This window comes from Crinia signifera, chromosome 3 (genome assembly GCF_055691185.1).
Source record: "Crinia signifera chromosome 3, ASM5569118v1, whole genome shotgun sequence".
Lineage (NCBI taxonomy): Eukaryota > Metazoa > Chordata > Amphibia > Anura > Myobatrachidae > Crinia > Crinia signifera.
In genome coordinates, this window is record NC_139219.1 from 341756137 (window position 1) to 341780992 (window position 24856).

General features: G+C 50.8%; 1 protein-coding gene across 4 annotated transcripts in view; it reads right to left on the reverse strand.

Moving 5' to 3' along the window:
- ABHD1 (abhydrolase domain containing 1) overlaps positions 1-24856 on the reverse strand; it is a 141131-nt gene that overhangs the window by 25260 nt on the left and 91015 nt on the right. For all 4 annotated transcript variants that reach the window (XM_083178991.1, XM_083178992.1, XM_083178994.1 and 1 more), the window contains 3 exons: positions 20754-20936; positions 3477-3522; positions 3296-3408 (listed from right to left, as the gene is read on the reverse strand). In XM_083178991.1, coding sequence (XP_083035117.1) covers positions 3296-3408; positions 3477-3522; positions 20754-20936 — 342 coding nt within the window. The remainder of the gene's footprint in view (positions 1-3295; positions 3409-3476; positions 3523-20753; positions 20937-24856) is intronic.

The window sequence follows — 24856 nt, forward strand, 5'->3', positions numbered from 1 at the left end:
TGATATCCGATGAAATGTTTGTAGGATATTCATTATATTGGGAAGGGATAGTCTTGGTTCCCTGAGATATAATATCAGATAGTCTAGAAATGCAGAGACCTTGATCAAGTCTGCTTTTAACAAAACATTTTCCTTTGATTGCTTTAAATGCTGCAATAAAAGATAATTACATCCTAAAAGCGACTAAACATTGCCAGAAAAGGGACTTTGCTTTGCATGTCTAATATGGGACTAACCACTAACTGCTACATTTCTGATGAGCCTGGATACGCTTTACTACTAACAGCTGCTTCTCTATGACTAGCTAGTAATGTTTATATAATGAGTCCATGTTCTATATATTGTGATTTTATTTTATGTAGTGTGCTACCGGCTGTTCTTGTTTTATGTTTGGGTCCAAAAGCGTTGCTTAAATCACAAACAATTCAGGGAATTGCTTTACGGCACGTAAGAGAGAGGCTTCGCTTGTACAACTGGTTGGTGGTATCCATCCAGAAATACTGCTGAAAGATTGACCTGTGAGCCGGAATAAAGGGATTCCTGGTGGTCTAGTGAGGTCTAGTGAGATCTTAGGAATTGTCTAGAAAAGAGGCCTAATGGGATACTCTGCCATGATGCATTCTCTACACGGATCCGTAATAAATTGGTTTTCCACCATGGACTCCAAGTAACCATCTAACTCTCTCTTGTATGCCAAAGTGGGATCTTGTAGTAACCGGACGTAGGTGGTTGCATCCTGTAGATGTCGTTGTGTTTGTTCTCTGTAATTGGATAAGTTTTGGATCACAATGGACCCACCCTTGTCCGAATGTCTCACAATGATGTCCTTGTAGGACTCCAAATGTTTTAATGCCTCCCATTCACTCTTGGGTACATTTCAGTGTTTGGGGATGACGGCATCACTAGTTGGAATGTCATGTTTGAGGATTACCACTCACTGGCTCAAAGGTGGACTTTGACCTGAAAGGCATAAGGTGTTTGGGAATGGGTAGAGTGCCGGCGCTCTCTAAGACTTTGTCTTTAAAATGATCCTTTAGTTTCAAATGGCGGTTCAAACAAAATGAGCCTAGTTCCCACTGGAAGAGATTGAAGGGAGCTGTAGGAACGAATGAGAGGCCATGTGATAAGACCTAATTTGCCTCAACCGATCGTATACGGGATAGATTAAAGAGATTTTTGGCCCCGGTGTCAGAAAACAAACTATTTTTGTCTTGTGTCCTTCAAAAGCAGACAAGGTCAATTAACTGTCCCAGGGCCGGACCACAGACACAGTTTAATGAGTGTGGGACAAGCCCTTATTTCCCAACGCAACGGAGCAATTTAATTGACCTTGTCTGCTTTTGAAGAACACAGACAAAAATAGTTTGTTTTCTGCCACCGGGGCACAAACGCATCCAATTGGATTCATATAGCCCAGCACTATCAGCATGAATCATACTTGGAGTGGGAGGCAATTCCCAATACCATAGTGAAGGATACACCAGATATACACCAGAGGGTTGTGCTCACCCCCGGGGCTGTTCAGAAGCAGAGAACATTATTTTTACAGAAACGCAAGGAGATCACAGTACACATGAGAGTCCACAGGACAGAGACATTCTTAAATAAAACGTGAGCACCTTGTCCAATTTCTACCGTGACAAAAAACTACAGAGGGGTTTTATAATAAAAAACACCACCACAATCGAGAGGTATAATTCCAAATTTTGCGTCAAGTGGACATCCATATTAAACAGATGTTCGCTTGATCTGTTATTACTGGCAATAAATAGGCAAAAAGGGAGATAGATATAACCAAGGCTAAGTTAAGTGACCTGGAAAGTGTTCACATGCCTACTGTACCTTACAGGCCGACAAAGATGGGGACTGTATTTCCAAACTATCAAAGGATATCGAACTATACAAACAAGAGCGTCCCCATTTTAAAAAAGAAAATTGTTGCAAAGTAGAGGAGGACTATAATCACCAGAGTCTACAATTGGCTCCCTGGGGCGTACACTAATAAAGGAGACAGTTATTCAGAAGACTTCGCCCCCAGAGAGATTTGCACTTTGACAGAGAGTGAACGTGACAATTTTGAAGATGGCCGGAGCTCTGGTCCAGGGCACAAATCGCAGAACCAAAAGGCGCCACACCTGGAACACCCACCGGCCACCACAGAACTGACACTCACCCGCCCCACCAGCCACCACAGAACGGACACTCACCCGCCCCACCAGCCACCACAGAACGGACACTCACCCGCCCCACCAGCCACCACAGAACTGACACTCACCCGCCCCACCAGCCACCACAGAACTGACACTCACCCGCCCCACCAGCCACCACAGAACTGACACTCACCCGCCCCACCAGCCACCACAGAACGGACACTCACCCGCCCCACCAGCCACCACAGAACGGACACTCACCCGCCCCACCAGCTACCACAGAACGGACACTCACCCGCCCCACCAGCCACCACAGAACTGACACTCACCCGCCCCACCAGCCACCACAGAACTGACACTCACCCGCCCCACCAGCCACCACAGAACTGACACTCACCCGCCCCACCAGCCACCACAGAACGGACACTCACCCGCCCCACCAGCCACCACAGAACGGACACTCACCCGCCCCACCAGCCACCACAGAACTGACACTCACCCGCCCCACCAGCCACCACAGAACTGACACTCACCCGCCCCACCAGCCACCACAGAACTGACACTCACCCGCCCCACCAGCCACCACAGAACGGACACTCACCCGCCCCACCAGCCACCACAGAACGGACACTCACCCGCCCCACCAGCTACCACAGAACGGACACTCACCCGCCCCACCAGCCACCACAGAACTGACACTCACCCGCCCCACCAGCCACCACAGAACTGACACTCACCCGCCCCACCAGCCACCACAGAACTGACACTCACCCGCCCCACCAGCCACCACAGAACTGACACTCACCCGCCCCACCAGCCACCACAGAACTGACACTCACCCGCCCCACCAGCCACCACAGAACTGACACTCACCCGCCCCACCAGCCACCACAGAACTGACACTCACCCGCCCCACCAGCCACCACAGAACTGACACTCACCCGCCCCACCAGCCACCACAGAACTGACACTCACCCGCCCCACCAGCCACCACAGAACTGACACTCACCCGCCCCACCAGCCACCACAGAACGGACACTCACCCGCCCCACCAGCCACCACAGAACTGACACTCACCCGCCCCACCAGCCACCACAGAACTGACACTCACCCGCCCCACCAGCCACCACAGAACTGACACTTACCCGCCCAGGGAGACCCCCACAGCCAGTAGAGGTGATGCTGGTAGCTGGCTGGAGACATGCCTGATCACCAGGGCCAGATCCTTGGTGTTTGCTGCACAGAAAGTCCGATGTGTCTGATAAGAGATGGAGAAGATGAGAGATGGCCGAGCTTCCAGTGGTCGCACCAGTGTCTGATACTCACCAGTAACTTCTCTCCCCCAAAGCCACGGTTATTGAACACCACACTCCTGCCGAGAGAAGAGGTCACTGGTACATCACGTGTACTGCATGTTACATGTACTGGGCGTGCCCTTATGTATGTACTGCATTTTACATGTACTGGGCGTGCTGTCATTTATTTACTGCATGTTGAATGTACTGAGAGTGGCCCTATGTATGTTCTGCATGTTACATGTACTGGCGAGCCCCCTATGTATGTACTGCATGTTACATGTACTGAGAGTGGCCCTATGTATGTTCTGCATGTTACATGTACTGGCGAGCCCCCTATGTATGTACTGCATGTTACATGTGCTGGGCGAGCCCCCTATGTATGTTCTGCATGTTACATGTACTGAGAGTGGCCCTATGTATGTTCTGCATGTTACATGTACTGGCGAGCCCCCTATGTATGTACTGCATGTTACATGTGCTGGGCGAGCCCACTATGTATGTAGTGCATGTTACATGTACTGAGAGTGGCCCTATGTATGTTCTGCATGTTACATGCACTGGCGAGCCCCCTATGTATGTACTGCATGTTACATGTACTGGGCGAGCCCGCTATGTATGTACTGCATGTTACTCGTACTGGGCGAGCCCGCTATGTATGTACTGCATGTTACATGTACTGGGCAAGCCCCCATATGTATGTACTGCATGTTACATGTACTGGGCGAGCCCGCTATGTATGTACTGCATGTTACATGTACTGGGCATGCCCTCTATGTATGTACTGCATGTTACATGTACCGGGCGAGCCCCCTATGTATGTACTGCATGTTACAGGTACCGGGCGAGCCCCCTATGTATGTACTGCATGTTACATGTACCGGGCGAGCCCCCTATGTATGTACTGCATGTTACATGTGCCGGGCGAGCCCCCTATGTATGTACTGCATGTTACATGTACCGGGCTAGCCCGCTATGTATGTACTGCATGTTACATGTACCGGGCGAGCCCCCTATGTATGTACTGCATGTTACATGTGCTGGGCGAGCCCCCTATGTATGTACTGCATGTTACATGTGCTGGACGAGCCCGCTATGTATGTACTGCATGTTACATGTACTGGGCGAGCCCGCTATGTATGTACTGCATGTTACATGTACTGGGCGAGCCCGCTATGTATGTATTTCATGTTACATGTACTGGGCGAGCCCGCTATGTATGTACTGCATGTTACATGTACTGGGCGAGCCCCCTATGTATGTACTGCATGTTACATGTACCGGGCATGCCCTCTATGTATGTACTGCATGTTACATGTACCGGGCATGCCCCCTATGTATGTACTGCATGTTACATGTACCGGGCGAGCCCCCTATGTATGTACTGCATGTTACATGTACCGGACGAGCCCCCTATGTATGTACTGCATGTTACATGTACCGAGCATGCCCTCTATGTATGTACTGCATGTTACATGTACTGGCGAGCCCCCTATGTATGTACTGCATGTTACATGTGCTGGGCGAGCCCCCTATGTATGTACTGCATGTTACATGTACCGGGCATGCCCCCTATGTATGTACTGCATGTTACATGTACCAAGCATGCCCTCTATGTATGTACTGCATGTTACATGTACTGGCGAGCCCCCTATATATGTACTGCATGTTACATGTACTGGGCATGTCCCCTATGTATGTACTGCATGTTACATGTGCTGGGCGAGCCCCCTATGTATGTACTGCATGTTACATGTACTGGGCATGCCCGCTATGTATGTACTGCATGTTACATGTGCTGGGTGAGCCCTCTATGTATGTACTGCATGTTACATGTACTGGGCGAGCCCGCTATGTATGTACTGCATGTTACATGTGCTGGGTGAGCCCTCTATGTATGTACTGCATGTTACATGTACAGTATGTACCTTTTATGTATGTACTGCATGTTACATGTACTGGATGTGCCCCTCAACGTATGTACTACATGTTACATGTGCCGAGCGTGTGACTATGTATATACTGCATGTTACATGTACTTAGAGTGCCCCCTATGTATGTACTGCACCTACCCCCTGGCAGAGAGCATGTTACCCACTGGCATAGAGCATGTTACCCACTGGCAGAGAGCATGTATCCCCTGGCACAGAGCATGTATTCCCTGGCACAGAGCACGTACCCCCTGGCAAAGAGCATGTAACCCCTGGCACAGAGCACATACCCCCTGGCAGAGAGCATGTACCGCCCTGGCAAAGAACATGTACCCCCTTGGCATAGAGCTTGTACTCCCTTGGCATAGAGCTTGTACCCCCTTGGCATAGAGCATGTATCCCCTGGTAGAGGGCATGTACCCCCTGGCATAGAGCATGTACCCCCAGGCATTGAGCATGTACCCCCAGGCATTGAGCATGTACCCCCAGGCATTGAGCATGTACCACCTGGCAGAGAGCATGTACCCCCTGGCAGAGAGCATGTATCTCCTGGCATAGAGCATGTATCCCCTGGTAGAGAGCATGTACCACCTGGCAGAGCGCATGTATCCCCTGGCATAGAGCATGTACCCCCAGGCATTGAGCATATATCCCCTGGCAGTGAGCATATATCCCCTGGCAGAGAGCATGCACACCCTGGCAGAGAGCATGTACCACCTGGCAGAGAGCAAGTATCCCCTGGCAGAGAGCATGTATCCCCTGGCATAGAGCATGTACCCCCTTGGCATAGAGCATGTACCCCCTTGGCATAGAGCATATACCCCCAGGCATTGAGCATATATCCCCTGGCAGTGAGCATATATCCCCTGGCAGAGAGCATGTACCACCTGGCAGAGAGCATGTACCATCTAGCAGAGAGCATGTACCACCTGGCAGAGAGCATGTACCACCTGGCAGAGAGCATGTACCACCTGGCAGAGAGCATGCGACACCTGGTATCGAGCATAAAGGGGCTACCTACGTGCTCAAGGTAGGTAAGTATCAGTTTGTGTGGGCTCAGTGTGAAATAAAAATTTATTTTTCTTGTGTCAGTGTATTTATTTGTATTGCTGTGGAACTACAAGTTCCAGCAGACCCTTTAATGCGCCGCATGCTGGGACTTGTGGTTCTCCATATTCAGCGCGCAGTATCCCTATTTCTAGTTTGTCTGGCTCCTGCACTTTCATCCTGACTCCTACAGATTAGTATTGGTTGTCCCTGAGCGCCCGTGCTTTACCTATTCTACATAGAAGGTTTGCTAGGCATCACCTCCAGTGGTTGGCAGCGGGGCAAGACACATTCACCAGCTCACCTGAGTGACCATTCTCTCTCATTTATATATATATATATATATATATATATATATATACACATATATACATATACACACACACATATATACACACATAATTACATACATATATACATATACAGGCACACACACAAAGGGGGTCTTTTCCGTCTGGTGCGGCCAAACGTGCGTACGTTCCATATTAGCGTACGCTCTCCGTACGCGGCCGTTGAGGTTAAGTCCACCCACAAATCAGCCGCATACGTACGGCCAGAAACAACGTCGAAGGGGAGTGGCGTACAACAGAGCGTACGCCACCGTTTACGGACGTCTCTCGTCCGTCTTCCCACCGACTTCTTGCGGCTATCTGAGCGTACGCCACCGTGCACGGACGGGTCTCTATTGTTTTCAATGGAAAACTCAGCGTATGTCACCGCTCATGAGAGTGAGCGTACGTCCGTGTACGCTGACATACCCTTCACATATATGGACCTGCAAATCTTGCCTTTCAACTATAATGAAGACAATTAATTAATTATTCTAATTGTTATTCAATTATTAACTATTTAAATATATATATGAGTTTACAGTGTCATAAGCAGATGTAGGAATCCTTTGTTAGAGAGATGTGAGTGCAATAATGTGATTGGTGGCATCTTACATCCAGAGTGTAGTAAAATCCAATTCATAGCAGATCAGATAGTGGTACAGTTCTGTATTTTGGGTACTATACAAAGATTGTGTGCAAAATAGTGGGCATGGGCTTAAAACATTGCTGAAACATCCTTTGTAGGTGTTAGATGTGGTTTATGTTATTGTATCATAAATACAAAACCTATGTTTGTATTAGAGTGAACACGTTGACACATGTCGACTTGTGTAGATTGAGTGTGCTACTGTGTAAAGTCTATGAAAGCACGTAGTGAATGTGTCTAACTGTTTAACAAATACCTACCTTAGCATATATAAGCAGGTCTTAAAAAGATTCTTACCTTAAATTAAACAAACCTTTAAATGTCGAGAAGTATAGAAAGAGAAGCTTCCAATGTGTTTGAGTGCTGTGTGTGGCTTGCAGGTAGTGAAATCATGGTTTGGACTTAATAGACTGCAGCATTGCTTATTACATTCAGGTGTATGTGTTTGGTAGTAATCAGCGTTAATTAGCAAACCCAGGCGCACGCTGGCATGCGGTATCTGTAGGGGTGGTCTGAGGTGGCGGTTGGCGGCCGCCTGTTTTGTGTCCGAAATGAACGGTACTTTAGCCGATCGTGCGGTAGTAGCACCGTTCATTTTTTGTGCACACCCCCGTGTACACCCATGTTTACGCCCATTTTCCCTCATTATTTCGGCCGCTCCCCTCAACACGCCCCTATGCCGCCCACAATGACCGTACTCTCGCGTACAGGTTTTTTCGCACGGAAAGACCCGTCCGTGACCGCTGTGGAGTGGTCGCGCCTGCGCATTGCAGATGGTACGCATGCGCAGATGAAAAAAAACCCCGGAACGTACGCATACGGCCCAGCCGCACGAACCAGAATAAGGCCCATAGTGACTGACTTGAGAAGGGAGACCTGTGGATGGATGATCACATATATACCATACGTACAGTATATTGGGACACTGACAATTCTCATATTTTGGGCTCCACACACACCCACAATGGGTTTGAAATGAAACAAAGGTGATGTGCTTTATCTGCAGACTTTCAGCTTTAATTTGATGGTATTTACGTCCGGATCAGGTGACCGGTGTAGGAATTACAATGGTTTCTACTGTATATGCGCCTCCCACTTTTTAAGGGACCAAAAGTAATGGGACAAACTGAATCCTAAAACAACCTTTACTTGTTAATACTTTGTTGCAAATCCTTTGCCTGAAGCCCGGGACACATAGACATCACCAGACGCTGGGTGTCATCCAGGGGCGGATTGGCCATTAAAGTCACCGGGAGGTTTCCCGGGAGGCCGGCCGCCCCTGAGGCCGAAAGCTGTACTGCACGTGGCTGCCCCTCTTCCTGCTGCAGCTTCAAGCATATGCACAGCGTGAGCAGGAGGCCAGCCAGAACGAACACCAGCAGCAGCTCATCAGGTAGTGGAGCTGCTGCTGGGAAGACAGCGGGGATGCCACAGGGGGATTGGGCAAGTATCAAAGGAGCCCCTCTCCCCCCGTGACACACAGGACCCCTTGCCTTTCCCCCTGCTGCTGTTGCACTCTGTGGCTGCCGCTGTCTGTCACAGTACAGGCAGCGGCGCCAGCAGCATCAAGCACAGCAGAGGCTGAGCTGAGACTAATTCCCAAGTCACAAGTCCCAACCCCCTCACCTACATTATAGTGTCACAGCAGCAGGCAGCAAAGCCTGGACAGGGGGGCGGAGCTACACGGTGCACGAGTGGGCGGGGCTACACGGACGAGGGGGCGGAGCTACACAGGAGAACACCAACAGGGCTGATGAAAGGAGAGGGTGAGCTGCCTGCCACACAGATTGCAAGGTAAAAAAAAAGTTTGTGAGAGAGAGTGTACTGTCATAATGGTGTGGGCATTATGTCCAGAAGGAGCCATTCTCATTGTACCTGTCCCCAGCGTGCCAATCGCCGCGGTGCGCTGAGGACTCTGACATGTGTTCGTCTCCAATGCCCGCCCCATTCCCGGCAATGGACATGTGAGTGTCTGAGACACTGGCATGTCCATGTATGCTGGTGGGCCACCTGCTTTTTTGGCGCATCTGGGGCGCCAGCAGCAACAATGACGCTACTACTGTCATCAACTGTTGTGGGCATAACATATAGGCAGCACTACTACTGTCGGCAACTGGTGTGGGCACTACGTATAGGCAGCACTACTACTGTCGGCAACTGGTGTGGGCACTACGTATAGGCAGCACTACTACTGTCGGCAGCTGGTGTGGGCACTACGTATAGACAGCACTACTACTGTAGGCAGCTGCTGTGGGGGCACAACGTATAGGCAGCGCTACTACTGTCTGCAACTGGCGTGGGAGTTAGGTATAAGAAGCGCTACTACTGTCTGCATCTGGTGTGGGTGTTACGCATCACTACTTCTATCGGCAACTGTTGGGGGCACTACGTATAGGCAGCACTACTACTGTCAGCAGCTGGTGTGGGCACTACGTATAGGCAGCACTACTACTGTCAGCAGCTGGTGTGGGCACTACGTATAGGCAGCACTACTACTGTCGGCAGCTGCTGTGGGGGCACTACGTATAGGCAGCGCTACTACTGTCTGCAACTGGCGTGGGAGTTAGGTAAAAGAAGCGGGATGCAGTGTAAATCCCGGCGGTCGGGATCCCGGCGTTCAGAATCTGGACGCTGGAATCCCGTTCGCCGAAATCCCGACACTTTCTCCCCCTGTGGGTGTCCACGACACCCCCGGAGGGAGAAAAAATTAGCGTGTCGAGCGCAGCGAGGCACCGGGCCTGCTGCGTGGCGAGCGCAGCGAGCCCGCAAGGGGGGACGATCCACGTCTCCCCCTTGTCGGGATTTCGGCGATCGGGATTCTGAACGCCGGGATCCCGACCGCCGGGATTTAATACTGAATCCTAAGAAGCACTACTACTGTCTGCATCTGGTGTGGGTGTTACGTATCACTACTACTGTCGACAGCTGGTGTGGGCATAACATATAGGCAGCGCTACTACTGTCGGCATTACGTATAGGCAGCGCTACTACTGTAAGCAACTGGTGTGGGCATTACGTATAGGCAGCGCTACTACTGTCGGCAACTAGTGTAGGCATTATGTATAAGCAGCGCTACTACTGTCAGCAACTAGTGTGGGCATTAGGTAAATGCAGCGCTACTACTGTCGGCAACTAGTGTGGGCATTAGGTAAAAGCAGCGCTACTACTGTCTGCATCTGATGTGGGCTTTAGGTATACGCAGCGCTACTACTGCCGGCAACTAGTGTGGGCATTAGGTAAAAGCAGCGCTACTACTGTCAGCAACTGGTGTGGGCATTAGGTATAAGAAGCGCTACTACTGTCTGCATCTGGTGTGGGCATTAGGTATAAGAAGCGCTACTACTGTCAGCATCTGGTGTGGGCATTTGGTATAAGAAGCGCTACTACTGTCTGCATCTGGTGTGGGCATTAGGTATAAGAAGCGCTACTACTGTCAGCAACTGGTGTGGGCATTAGGTATAAGAAGCGCTACTACTGTCAGCATCTGGTGTGGGCATTTGGTATAAACAGCGCTACTACTGTCGGCAACTAGTGTGGGCATTAGGTAAAAGCAGCGCTACTACTGTCGGCAACTAGTGTGGGCATTAGGTAAAAGCAGCGCTACTAATGTCAGCAACTGGGGTGGGCATTAGGTATAAGCAGCACTACTACTGTCAGCAACTGGTGTGGGTGCATGTATAATCAGTGCTAAAGACTTTTGGCAACTGGTGTGGGTGTTACATATTTAGTGCTACTACTGAGGGCAACAGTGGACATTAAGGGGGGAATTTACTAAAGGAAATTTGTAAAAAATAGGTGTATTTGTATCCAGAAATACACTTATTTTTGACATTTACTTTCCCGAAAATACGACAATTCATATTCGTATTGATAGCACATCAATACGAATACGAATTGCCCAGTGTCCCGTATCAGTCCAGGGGTGCCCACATGTGTGCCGTATAATTCCATGTCTGCCGCTATGTGTGCCTTATCAGTCCAGGGGTGCCGCCATCTGTGCCATATAATTCCAAGTGTGCTCTATCAGATCAGGGGTGCACGCATGTGTGACGCATAATTCTTGGGGTGAGCAAAGTGTGTCATATAATTCATGGGTTGTTGCCAAGTCGGTTGTATAATTCATGGGGTGCTGCTAAGTGTGTCGTATCAGTCCATGGGGTGCCTGCATGTGTGTCGTATAATTCCTGGGGTGAGCCAAGTCTGACGTATAATTCATGGGGTGCTGCCAAGTGTGCCATATCAGTCCAGGGGTAAGCCAAGTGTGCTGTATAATTAATGGGATGCAGCTAAGTGTGCCTTTTCAATCTAGGGGTGCTGCAATTTTTCATTAATATAATAAAACAGTTTTTTTTCTTTTTACTGCAGGAGTGTCACCATGTGTGCTGTATCAGTCCACGGGTTCCGCCATATGTGCTGTATAATACCATGTGTGCCGCCATGTGTGCTGTATCAGGTCAGGGGTGCCACCATCTTTGCCGTATTATTCCTGGGATAAGGCAAATCTGCCGTATAATTCATGGGGTGCTGCCAAGTGTGCTGTATTAGTCTAGTGGTGATGCTAAGTGTGCCGTATCAGGTGATGCTAAGTGTACCATATCAGTCCAGGGGTGAGCCAAGTCTGCCAAATAATTCCTGGGGTGAGCCAAGTCTGCCGTATAATTCATGGGGTGCTGCTAAATCTGCTGTATTAGTCCAGGGGTGATGCTAAGTGTGCCGTATAAGTCCAGGGGTGGTGCCAAGTGTGCTGTATCAGTCCAGGGGTGCTGCCAAGTGTGCTGTATTAGTCCAGGGGTGGTGCTAAGTGTGCTGTATTAGTCATGGGGTGATGCCAAGTGTGCTGTATTAGTCCAGGGGTGATGCTTAGTCTGCCGTATCAGTCCAGTGTTTGTGCCGCCCACTTGTGTCGCTTATCATAGTCATCCAGCTACCTTGGTGCAACCTTTTGTCCTAAAAACCATATTGTGAGGTGTTCAGAATAGACTGGAAATGAGTGGAAATGAATTCTGCGATTTTAGCAGTTTTTATGCTTTTTTTGAAAAAAAAAAAAATCGGCGATTTTAGCAGTTTTTATGCTTTTAAAAAAGAAAAAAAAAAACCTGAGGGTAATCGGAACCCAAAACATGAAAAGTGGTCGGTGTACACCCCTATATATAAGCAAAGCTACTACTGTGGACATTTTGTTTAATTGGCACTACTGTGAAGAGTAATGTGAATAAGGGGCACTAGTTGCTGTGCAGGGCAATAACTAGGAGTGTGCCAGTAGTGCCTTGCTTAGGACTGTCCAGTAGTGCCTTGCTTAGGACTGTCCAGTAGTGCCTTGCTTAGGACTGTCCAGTAGTGCCTTGCTTAGGACTGTCCAGTAGTGCCTTGCTTAGGACTGTCCAGTAGTGCCTTGCTCAGGACTGGACATGACTGGATTACACAGTGAGCAGTACTGAAGGCATACTGTAATAGGCACTTCTCTTGGCATTGTGTGTATAAGCAGGAGTACTTCGGGCATTACGCATAGCATAATGTCATATGGGCATTAAAGTGTGCAACATATTGTGTAAGGGGAATTACGGTGTGTGGCAGAATGTGTAAGTGCATCACAATGTGTGTCATAATGTGAAATAGGCAGTACTGTGTGGCATTACCGTGTGTGTCATAATGTGTAATGGGCATTACTGTGTTATTGGTACTGTTATGTTGCCACGCCCCTTCCCCATGAAGCTTAGGTGGAAAAGCATGCATCTTTCAGCTTCAAGTTTGGCAGCCATACTGATGTAGTAACCCTGCCTACTGCTGTGCTGGCCCCGCCCATTTTGTTTTGGTGCCGCCCACATGAGGCCGCTTCCTGAGATTTTCCAGGGCCACTTTTGGTCCCCAATCCGCCCCTGGTGTCATCCCTGGTGAAGCTCTGCCAGGCCTCTACTGAAAGGTCTCCAGTTCCTGCCTGTTCTTGGGGCATTTCCCCTTCAGTTTTGTCTTCATCAAGTGAAATGCGGAATGGGATTCAGGTCATGTGACTGACTCGGCCACTGCAGAACCTTCCACTGGGATTCAGGTCATGTGACTGACTCGGCCACTGCAGAACCTTCCACTTATTTACCTAAACTCTTATACTCCGGGTCATTGTCCATCCGGGATACGGTCGTATTGTCGACCCCACTTAGGTCAACAGTCATTAGGTCGACACCGTTGGGTCGACAGGTGGCAAGGTTGATGTGTCTAGGTCGACAGGTCACGAGGTCAGTGTTTTTTGAGCCGACAGGTGGTATTTCATGCCCTACCAGCCACTAGGGCGGGAGAATAAAATAGTGTGCCGAGCGCAGCGAATGATGCGAGGGGCTGTGGTTCACTTCCAACCGTGTCCATGTCAACATTCAGGTAAAAAAAAAAAAACCATGTCGACCTTCCGACCTAACGCTATGTCGACCTTATGACTGTTGACAATATGACCCACACCCGTCCATCTGCACTGTGAAGCATATGACTGAATATGAGCAGATAACATTGCCAGAAACACTTCAGCGTTCATCCTGCTGCTTCTGTCAGCGGTCACATGATCAATAAATACAAGGGAACCAGTTCCACTGGCAGCCATACATGCCCACGCCATGGCACTACCACCGCCATGCATCACTGATGAGGTGGGATGTGTTGGATCATGAGCCGTTCCTTTCCTTCTCCGTAATCTTCTCTTCCCATCTCTCTGGTACAAGTTGATCTTTGTCTCATCTGTCGATAGGATGTTGTCCCAGAACTGTAAAGGCTTCTGAGATGTTGTTTGGCAAAGTCTAATCTGCTCTTCCTGTTTCTGAGGCTACATCTTGTGGTGAACCCTCTATAGTCCCTCTTGTGAAGTCTTCTCTGGACTCTGACAAACATATATATATATATATATATATATATATATATATACATACATACATACATATACACCTACCTCCTGGAGAGTGCTCTTGATCTGGCCAATTGTTGTGAAGGGGTTTTTGTTGACAAGGGAAATTCTTCTGTCATCCACCACAGTTGATTTCCATGGTCTTCCGGGTCTTTTGGTATTGCTGAGCTCTCTGGTGCGTTCTTTCTTTTTAAGAATGTTTCAAACAGTTGATTTGGCCACACCGATTTTTTGCTATATCTCGGATGGGTTTGTTTTGATATTTCGGCCTAAAGGTGCCCATACACGTTACAATTATTGTATACAATATCGCATCTCATAGCATATCGGTTTTGCGATGAGATCAGATGAGGTGAGATCTAGTACAAAAAGCACATACTTTTTGAACTAGATTTCATCTCATCTGATCTCATCGCAAAACCGATATGCTATGAGATGCGATATTGTATACAATAATTGTAACGTGTATGGGCACCTTAATAGTAAATGAAAGTGACAGATCTTTGGATCTCATATTGAGAGTCGACAGCAACAGATTGTCACACCTGGAACCAACTCCCAACCTTTTACCTGCTTATAACGCGGGAATAGCCACCACCGGGCCATGAAATAGCTTTTCAGTTGAATTGACTGCAAAGGATTTGCAACAAAGAATTGTTTTAGGAAAAGTTTGTTTTAGGAATCAGTTTGTCCCATTACTTTTGGTCCCTTAAAAAGTGGGAGGCGCATATAAAAACCATTGTAATTCCTACACCGGTCACATAGTTTGGATGTAAATACCCTCAAATTAAAGCTGAAAGTCTGCAGATAAAGCACATCACCTTTGTTTCATTTCAAACCCATTGTGGTGGTGTATGGAGCCCAAAATATGAGAATTGTGTTATGTCCCAATATGGACCTGACTGTATATCCGGCATACATTATGGGCGGTATTCAATGAGGCTGATTCGCCAGGTTTTTATGGCGATTTTGTGCTGTAAGGCGAATTTCTGACTAAAACGGTGAATCACCCTATTCAATGACCAGATGGCGAATACATTTGAAGGTTTTTTTTCGCCATGATTCACCGAGTAGCAATCGCTATCTTTTTATGGTGAAGTGGAAGGTGAACTTTTAAAATAAAGTGTTTTGTTTTTTACAATTGGTGTAAAAAAATCAGGAATTTTATTCTGAGGAGGGGCATGCTATTTTTATTCATGTGCTGTAAGCACATGAATATATATTTAATTTAAAAAAAAATTTTTTTTTTACACAGACCAGCCAGCAGGGGGCCGGAGCCGAGCCGCTCATTAGATATTCATATATTCACTTCACCCGATCATTACATATGCATGATCGGGTGTAGTGAATATACCCGGTCCCCTGCTGGCACCCCCGGGGGGCAGCCTGTGCTGCCTGGCTCCCGGGGAGCCCACATCCCCCCCACAAACGTTCTGGGGCAGGCAGAGAGACTTCCATCTCCCTGCCTGCCACCGTCCTCAGGCTCCCTGCGGCGTCTGCCGCAGGAGCTCAAATTCGCCAGTCAGGGGCAGCGAACGCAGCGAGCAGTGGCGAATGTGCAGCGAATCCTAAACAGGATTCGCTGCACGTCGCCGGTATTCACATTGAATACTGCCATATATATATATATATATATATATATATATATATATATCCTGGAACAGGTTGGCACTCTCTTATATAGGTATAAATGCCTGGGGTGACAATCTAATGGTCCCTCGTCGGAGCCATACAATATATCCACAGAAAAAATAGCACTCACCAGGGCTTTTATCGATTTCTCACTGCTGTCTTTATTCCATCAGCAGGGCATACATCAATACAGATAAGTCAGGTCGACGTTTCGGCCACAGAACGTGGCCTTAATCATGACCACATCAAAGATGTGGTCATGTGGTCGTTCTGTGGCCGAAACGTCGACCTGACTTATCTGTATTGATGTATGCCCTGCTGATGGAATAAAGACAGCAGTGAGAAATCGATAAAAGCCCTGGTGAGTGCTATTTTTTCTGTGGATATATATATATATATATATATATAATATATATATATACACATATATACACACACATAGATGCTACTGGTGAAAGCTGATCACAGAACCACATTCTCATCATCAGACATTCAGAAGTGTAAGTCTAACAGTATGGCGGAGATTAATGCCAGGGAGATAAAGAGCAATAAACGGCCAGCCAATCAGCCCCTGACTGTCATTTTTCAAACACACCATATACAATGACAGTTAGGAGTGGCCGACCATTTGTCACTCTTTATCACCCTCGTGTTTATCTCTTTTTAAGGCATAATACACCTGCCCTTAAGTTGGCTGATGAGTCGTTGCTCTTATTCCCATTGGTCTGTGTAACAATGTGACCCTACTGCCATCTGCTGGTTACCCTGATAACTGCCACTGGTACATCAACACATCTGTATCCTGCTCAGAGTCACAGAGCAGACTGCTGTCTGACAGGTATCCCTACAGATAGCGTGTAACATATTCTACTGCTAACATGTGTGTAACATGTACTCTCACCTGTAGCCGTCACAGCGGGCCTGCCGCACTACGTGCAGTATATAGTATTACTGGCTGTTCCCTGTAAGCCCGGGAAGGAGTAGGACAGTGGGGCGAGCGGCTGCCTTACATGTGTAGATAGCGTGTAACATGTGATACATGTGTGTGTACTCTCACCTGTAGCCGTCACAGTGGGCCTTCCGCACAAGGTGCAGTATATAGGATTGCTGGCTGTTCCCTGTAAGCCCAGGCAGGAGTAGGACAGTGGGGCGAGCGGCTGCCTTACATGTGTAGATAGCGTGTAACATGCAGTTCATGTGTGTGTGTGTGTGTGTGTGTACTCTCACCTGTAGCCGTCACGGCTGGCCTGCCGCACTAGGTGCACTATATAGGATTGCTGGCTGTTCCCTTTAATCCAGGGCAGGAGTAGGACAGTGGGGCGAGTGGCTTCCTTACATGTGTAGATAGCGTGTAACATGTGGTACATGTGTGTGTACTCTCATCTGTAGCTGTCCCGGCTGGTCTGCCACACTACGTGCAGTATATAGGATTGCTGTCTGTTCCCTGTAAGTCCAGGCAGGAGTAGGACAGTGGGGCAAGCGGCTGCCGTACATGTGTAGATAGCGTGTAACATGCAGTACATGTGTGTGTGTACTCTCACCTGTAGCGGTCACGGCTGGCCTGCCGCACTAGTTGCAGTATATAGGATTGCTGGCTGTTCCCTGTAAGCCTGGGCAGGAGTAGGACAGTGGGGCGAGCGGCTGCCTTACATGTGTAGATAGCGTGTAACAAGTGATACACGTGTGTGTGTATGTGTGTACTCTCACCTGTAGCGGTCACGGCTGGCCTGCCGCACTAGCATACCTCCCAAGTTTTGTCTTGAACAAATAAGGACACCGAAAAGGGGGCGGGGCGTATGCAAATGAGGGCGCGGCTTATGCTAATTAGCCGCGACCTCATTTTCATACGAGAATAGACGCTGTGCGCATGCGCACAGCGTCTATTCTACTAGATTGGGGGGTCTCCCAACTGTCACCCCCTGCAGCGGGACAATGCCTGCCGCGGGTGGGACAGCGGGACAGGACCCGAAAATCGGGACTGTCCCTCTAAAATCGTGACAGTTGGGAGGTATGCACTAGTTGCAGTATATAGGATTGCTGGCTGTTCCCTGTAAGCCTGGGCAGGAGTAGGACAGTGGGGCGAGCGGCTGCCTTACATGTGTAGATAGCGTGTAACATGCAGTACATGTGTGTGTGTGTGTGTACTCTCACCTGTAGCCGTCACGGCTGGCCTTACGCACAAGGTGCAGTATATAGGATTGCTGTCCGTTCCCTGTAAGTCCAGGCAGGAGTAGGACAGTGGGGCAAGCGGCTGCCTTACATGTGTAGATAGCGTGTAACATGCAGTACATGTGTGTGTGTGTGTGTACTCTCACCTGTAGCCGTCACGGCTGGCCTTACGCACAAGGTGCAGTATATAGGATTGCTGTCCGTTCCCTGTAAGTCCAGGCAGGAGTAGGACAGTGGGGCAAGCGGCTGCCTTACATGTGTAGATAGCGTGTAACATGCAGTACATGTGTGTGTGTACTCTCACCTGTAGCGGTCACGGCTGGCCTGCCGCACTAGTTGCAGTATATAGGATTGCGGGCTGTTCCCTGTAAGCCCGGGCTGGAGTAGGACAGTGGGGCGAGCGGCTGCCTTACATGTGTAGATAGCGTGTAACATGTAGTACATGTGTGTGTGTGTGCACTCTCACCTGTAGCCGTCACGGCTGGCCTTACGCACAAGGTGCAGTATATAGGATTGCTGTCCGTTCCCTGTAAGTCCAGGCAGGAGTAGGACAGTGGGGCGAGCGGCTGCCTTACATGTGTAGATAGCGTGTAACATGCGGTACATGTGTGTGCACTCTCACCTGTAGCCGTCACGGCTGGCCTGCCGCACTAGGTGCAGTATATAGGATTGCTGGCTGTTCCCTGTAAGCCCGGGTAGGAGTAGGACAGTGGGGCGAGCGGCTTCCTTACATGTGTAGATAGCGTATAACATGTGATACATGTGTGTGTATTCTCACCTGTAGCAGTCACGGCTGGCCTGCTGCACTACGTACAGTATATAGGATTGCTGGCTGTTCCCTGTAAGCCCGGGCAGGAGTAGGACAGTGGGGCGAGCGGCTGCCTTACATGTGTAGATAGCGTGTAACATGCGGTACATGTGTGTGCACTCTCACCTGTAGCCGTCACGGTTGGCCTTCCGCACAAGGTGCAGTATATAGGATTGCTGGCTGTTCCCTGTAAGCCCAGGCAGGAGTAGGACAGTGGGGCGAGCGGCTGCCTTACATGTGTAGATAGCGTGTAACATGCAGTTCATGTGTGTGTGTGTGTGTGTGTGTACGCTCACCTGTAGCCGTCGCGGCTGGCCTGCCGCACTAGGTGCACTATATAGGATTGCTGGCTGTTCCCTTTAATCCAGGGCAGGAGTAGGACAGTGGGGCGAGTGGCTTCCTTACATGTGTAGATAGCGTGTAACATGTGGTACATGTGTGTGTACTCTCATCTGTAGCTGTCCCGGCTGGTCTGCCACACTACGTGCAGTATATAGGATTGCTGTCTGTTCCCTGTAAGTCCAGGCAGGAGTAGGACAGTGGGGCAAGCGGCTGCCGTACATGTGTAGATAGCGTGTAACATGCAGTACATGTGTGTGTGTACTCTCACCTGTAGCGGTCACGGCTGGCCTGCCGCACTAGTTGCAGTATATAGGATTGCTGGCTGTTCCCTGTAAGCCTGGGCAGGAGTAGGACAGTGGGGCGAGCGGCTGCCTTACATGTGTAGATAGCGTGTAACAAGTGATACACGTGTGTGTGTATGTGTGTACTCTCACCTGTAGCGGTCACGGCTGGCCTGCCGCACTAGCATACCTCCCAAGTTTTGTCTTGAACAAATAAGGACACCGAAAAGGGGGCGGGGCGTATGCAAATGAGGGCGCGGCTTATGCTAATTAGCCGCGACCTCATTTTCATACGAGAATAGACGCTGTGCGCATGCGCACAGCGTCTATTCTACTAGATTGGGGGGTCTCCCAACTGTCACCCCCTGCAGCGGGACAATGCCTGCCGCGGGTGGGACAGCGGGACAGGACCCGAAAATCGGGACTGTCCCTCTAAAATCGTGACAGTTGGGAGGTATGCACTAGTTGCAGTATATAGGATTGCTGGCTGTTCCCTGTAAGCCTGGGCAGGAGTAGGACAGTGGGGCGAGCGGCTGCCTTACATGTGTAGATAGCGTGTAACATGCAGTACATGTGTGTGTGTGTGTGTACTCTCACCTGTAGCCGTCACGGCTGGCCTTACGCACAAGGTGCAGTATATAGGATTGCTGTCCGTTCCCTGTAAGTCCAGGCAGGAGTAGGACAGTGGGGCAAGCGGCTGCCTTACATGTGTAGATAGCGTGTAACATGCAGTACATGTGTGTGTGTGTGTGTACTCTCACCTGTAGCCGTCACGGCTGGCCTTACGCACAAGGTGCAGTATATAGGATTGCTGTCCGTTCCCTGTAAGTCCAGGCAGGAGTAGGACAGTGGGGCAAGCGGCTGCCTTACATGTGTAGATAGCGTGTAACATGCAGTACATGTGTGTGTGTACTCTCACCTGTAGCGGTCACGGCTGGCCTGCCGCACTAGTTGCAGTATATAGGATTGCGGGCTGTTCCCTGTAAGCCCGGGCAGGAGTAGGACAGTGGGGCGAGCGGCTGCCTTACATGTGTAGATAGCGTGTAACATGTAGTACATGTGTGTGTGTGTGCACTCTCACCTGTAGCCGTCACGGCTGGCCTTACGCACAAGGTGCAGTATATAGGATTGCTGTCCGTTCCCTGTAAGTCCAGGCAGGAGTAGGACAGTGGGGCGAGCGGCTGCCTTACATGTGTAGATAGCGTGTAACATGCGGTACATGTGTGTGCACTCTCACCTGTAGCCGTCACGGCTGGCCTGCCGCACTAGGTGCAGTATATAGGATTGCTGGCTGTTCCCTGTAAGCCCGGGCAGGAGTAGGACAGTGGGGCGAGCGGCTGCCTCTGGGAACTGGGCGTTGTCATCGTTATCGCTCCAGTCCAGCGATATCTGACCCCCGTCATCAGTCTGGATTATCTCCCTGTATGGAACACGTTATATAACACCACATTAGAATACACAGCAGGTATACCGCAGGTAAGCCTGGCTATTCCGCACAGTGAGGGGGTGCGGCTGCTCCTCACAGGCACATGCCACGAATCACTCTGGCCACATCTTGTGGCACATCCCTATCTACCTGTCTGCTGGGTGAGACGCCTCCAGTGTGCTCAGGAATAGGATAAGGGAATGACTGGATCTGGGTCATGTTGCAGGTGAGAGGGTGAGGATGCAGGGATGCTTCTCCTCCCCGCTCTACAGGCTGGGGGAGGCACAACTCATATTGGCACATAGCCCATGCCTCGGAGGAAAAAAAAGCTGTAACGCCACGGGGGTCCTAATAATTTGGTCGCCCTGCCTACAATTCTGACGCCCCAGCACACAATCTTCACACCCCGGCACACTTTCCTGACACCCGGCACACAATCCTGATGCCCTGGTACACAATCTTCATTCCCCGGCACACTATCCTGACACCCAATCATCATGCCCCGGCACACTATCCTGACACCCAATCTTTATGCCCCGGCACACTATCCTGACACCCAATCTTCATGCCCCGGCACACTATCCTGACACCCAATCATCATGCCCCGGCACACTATCCTGACACCCAATCATCATGCCCCGGCACACTATCCTGACACCCAATCTTCATGCCCCGGCACACTATCCTGACACCCAATCTTCATGCCCCGGCACACTATCCTGACACCCAATCATCATGCCCCGGCACACTATCCTGACACCCAATCATCATGCCCCGGCACACTATCCTGACACCCAATCATCATGCCCCGGCACACTATCCTGACACCCAATCATCATGCCCCGGCACACTATCCTGACACCCAATCTTTATGCCCCGGCACACTATCCTGACACCCAATCGTTATGCCCCGGCACACTATCCTGACACCCAATCATCATGCCCCGGCACACTATCCTGACACCCAATCATCATGCCCCGGCACACTATCCTGACACCCAATCTTCATGCCCCGGCACACTATCCTGACACCCAATCATCATGCCCCGGCACACTATCCTGACACCCAATCATTATGCCCCGGCACACTATCCTGACACCCAATCTTTATGCCCCGGCACACTATCCTGACACCCAATCTTTATGCCCCGGCACACTATCCTGACACCCAATCTTTATGCCCCGGCACACTATCCTGACACCCAATCTTCATGCCCCGGCACACTATCCTGACACCCAATCTTTATGCCCCGGCACACTATCCTGACACCCAATCATCATGCCCCGGCACACTATCCTGACACCCAATCTTTATGCCCCGGCACACTATCCTGACACCCAATCTTCATGCCCCGGCACACTATCCTGACACCCAATCTTTATGCCCCGGCACACTATCCTGACACCCAATCTTCATGCCCCGGCACACTATCCTGACACCCAATCTTCATGCCCCGGCACACTATCCTGACGTCCTGGCCAGAGCCGGCCCTAGGCATAGGTGGCTAGGCAATTGCCTGCCTTGCCGAGATCAGGAGTCAGCTTCCAGTGAAGCTCACACCTCAGAGTTGAGCGTACGCGGCAATGGGGTGGCCAAATCTCTTCACCGGCTCGCCCAATCCCTGCCAATGCAGCATTAAGGTCAGCTCAGCCGCACTGCAGACGGCTGCCACACTTGGAGTGACATGTTTATTACTGGCAACAAAAGCTAGTGCAGAGCCTCCTCTCGCTGCCAGTAATAAACATGTCACTCTGAGCGGGGCGGCCATCGGCACTGGGGCTGAGCTGACCTAACTGGCTGTATCAGCAGGGATCGCGGGAGCTGGTGCAGAGCCTCCTCTCGCTGCCAGTAATAAACATGTCACTCTGAGCGGGGCGGCCATCGGCACTGCGGCTGAGCTGACCTAAGTGGCTGTATCAGCAGAGAACGCGGGAGCTGGTGCAGAGCCTCCTCTCGCTGCCAGCAATAAACATGTCACTGAGCGGGGCGGCCATCGGCACTGCAGCTGAGATGACCTAACTGGCTGTATCAGCAGGGAACGCGGGAGCTGGTGCAGAGCCTCCTCTCGCTGCCAGTAATAAACATGTCACTCTGAGCGGGGCGGCCATCGGCACATCGGCTGAGCTGACCTAAGTGGCTGTATCAGCAGAGAACGCGGGAGCTGGTGCAGAGCCTCCTCTCGCTGCCAGCAATAAACATGTCACTGAGCGGGGCGGCCATCGGCACATCGGCTGAGCTGACCTAAGTGGCTGTATCAGCAGGGATCGCGGGAGCTGGTGCAGAGCCTCCTCTCGCTGCCAGTAATAAACATGTCACTCTGAGCGGGGCGGCCATCGGCACTGCGGCTGAGCTGACCTAACTGGCTGTATCAGCAGGGATCGCGGGAGCTGGTGCAGAGCCTTCTCTCGCTGCCAGTAATAAACATGTCACTCTGAGCGGGGCGGCCATCGGCACTGCGGCTGAGCTGACCTAACTGGCTGTATCAGCAGAGAACGCGGGAGCCGGTGCAGAGCCTCCTCTCGCTGCCAGTAATAAACATGTCACTCTGAGCGGGGCGGCCATCAGCAGTGCGGCTGAGCTGACCTAACTGGCTGTATCAGCAGGGATCGCGGGAGCTGGTGCAGAGCCTTCTCTCGCTGCCAGTAATAAACATGTCACTGAGCGGGGCGGCCATCGGCACTGGGGCTGAGCTGGCCTAACTGGCTGTATCAGCAGGGATCGCGGGAGCTGGTGCAGAGCCTCCTCTCGCTGCCAGTAATAAACATGTCACTCTGAGCGGGGTGGCCATCAGCAGTGCGGCTGAGCTGACCTAACTGGCTGTATCAGCAGGGATCGCGGGAGCCGGTGCAGAGCCTCCTCTCGCTGCCAGTAATAAACATGTCACTCTGAGCGGGGCGGCCATCGGCAGTGCGGCTGAGCTGACCTAACTGGCTGTATCAGCAGGGATCGCGGGAGCCGGTGCAGAGCCTTCTCTCGCTGCCAGTAATAAACATGTCACTCTGAGCGGGGCGGCCATCGGCACTGGGGCTGAGCTGACCTAACTGGCTGTATCAGCAGGGATCGCGGGAGCTGGTGCAGAGCCTCCTCTCGCTGCCAGTAATAAACATGTCACTCTGAGCGGGGCGGCCATCGGCACTGCGGCTGAGCTGACCTAAGTGGCTGTATCAGCAGAGAACGCGGGAGCTGGTGCAGAGCCTCCTCTCGCTGCCAGTAATAAACATGTCACTGAGCGGGGCGGCCATCGGCACATCGGCTGAGCTGACCTAAGTGGCTGTATCAGCAGGGATCGCGGGAGCTGGTGCAGAGCCTTCTCTCGCTGCCAGTAATAAACATGTCACTGAGCGGGGCGGCCATCGGCACTGCGGCTGAGCTGACCTAACTGGCTGTATCAGCAGGGATTGCGGGAGCTGGTGCAGAGCCTCCTCTCGCTGCCAGTAATAAACATGTCACTCTGAGCGGGGCGGCCATCGGCACTGCGGCTGAGCTGACCTAACTGGCTGTATCAGCAGAGAACGCGGGAGCCGGTGCAGAGCCTCCTCTCGCTGCCAGTAATAAACATGTCACTCTGAGCGGGGCGGCCATCAGCAGTGCGGCTGAGCTGACCTAACTGCTGTATCAGCAGGGAACGCGGGAGCTGGTGCAGAGCCTTCTCTCGCTGCCAGTAATAAACATGTCACTGAGCGGGGCGGCCATCGGCACTGGGGCTGAGCTGACCTAACTGCTGTATCAGCAGGGAACGCGGGAGCTGGTGCAGAGCCTTCTCTCGCTGCCAGTAATAAACATGTCACTCTGAGCGGGGTGGCCATCAGCAGTGCGGCTGAGCTGACCTAACTGGCTGTATCAGCAGGGATCGCGGGAGCTGGTGGAGAGCCTTCTCTCGCTGCCAGTAATAAACATGTCACTCTGAGCGGGG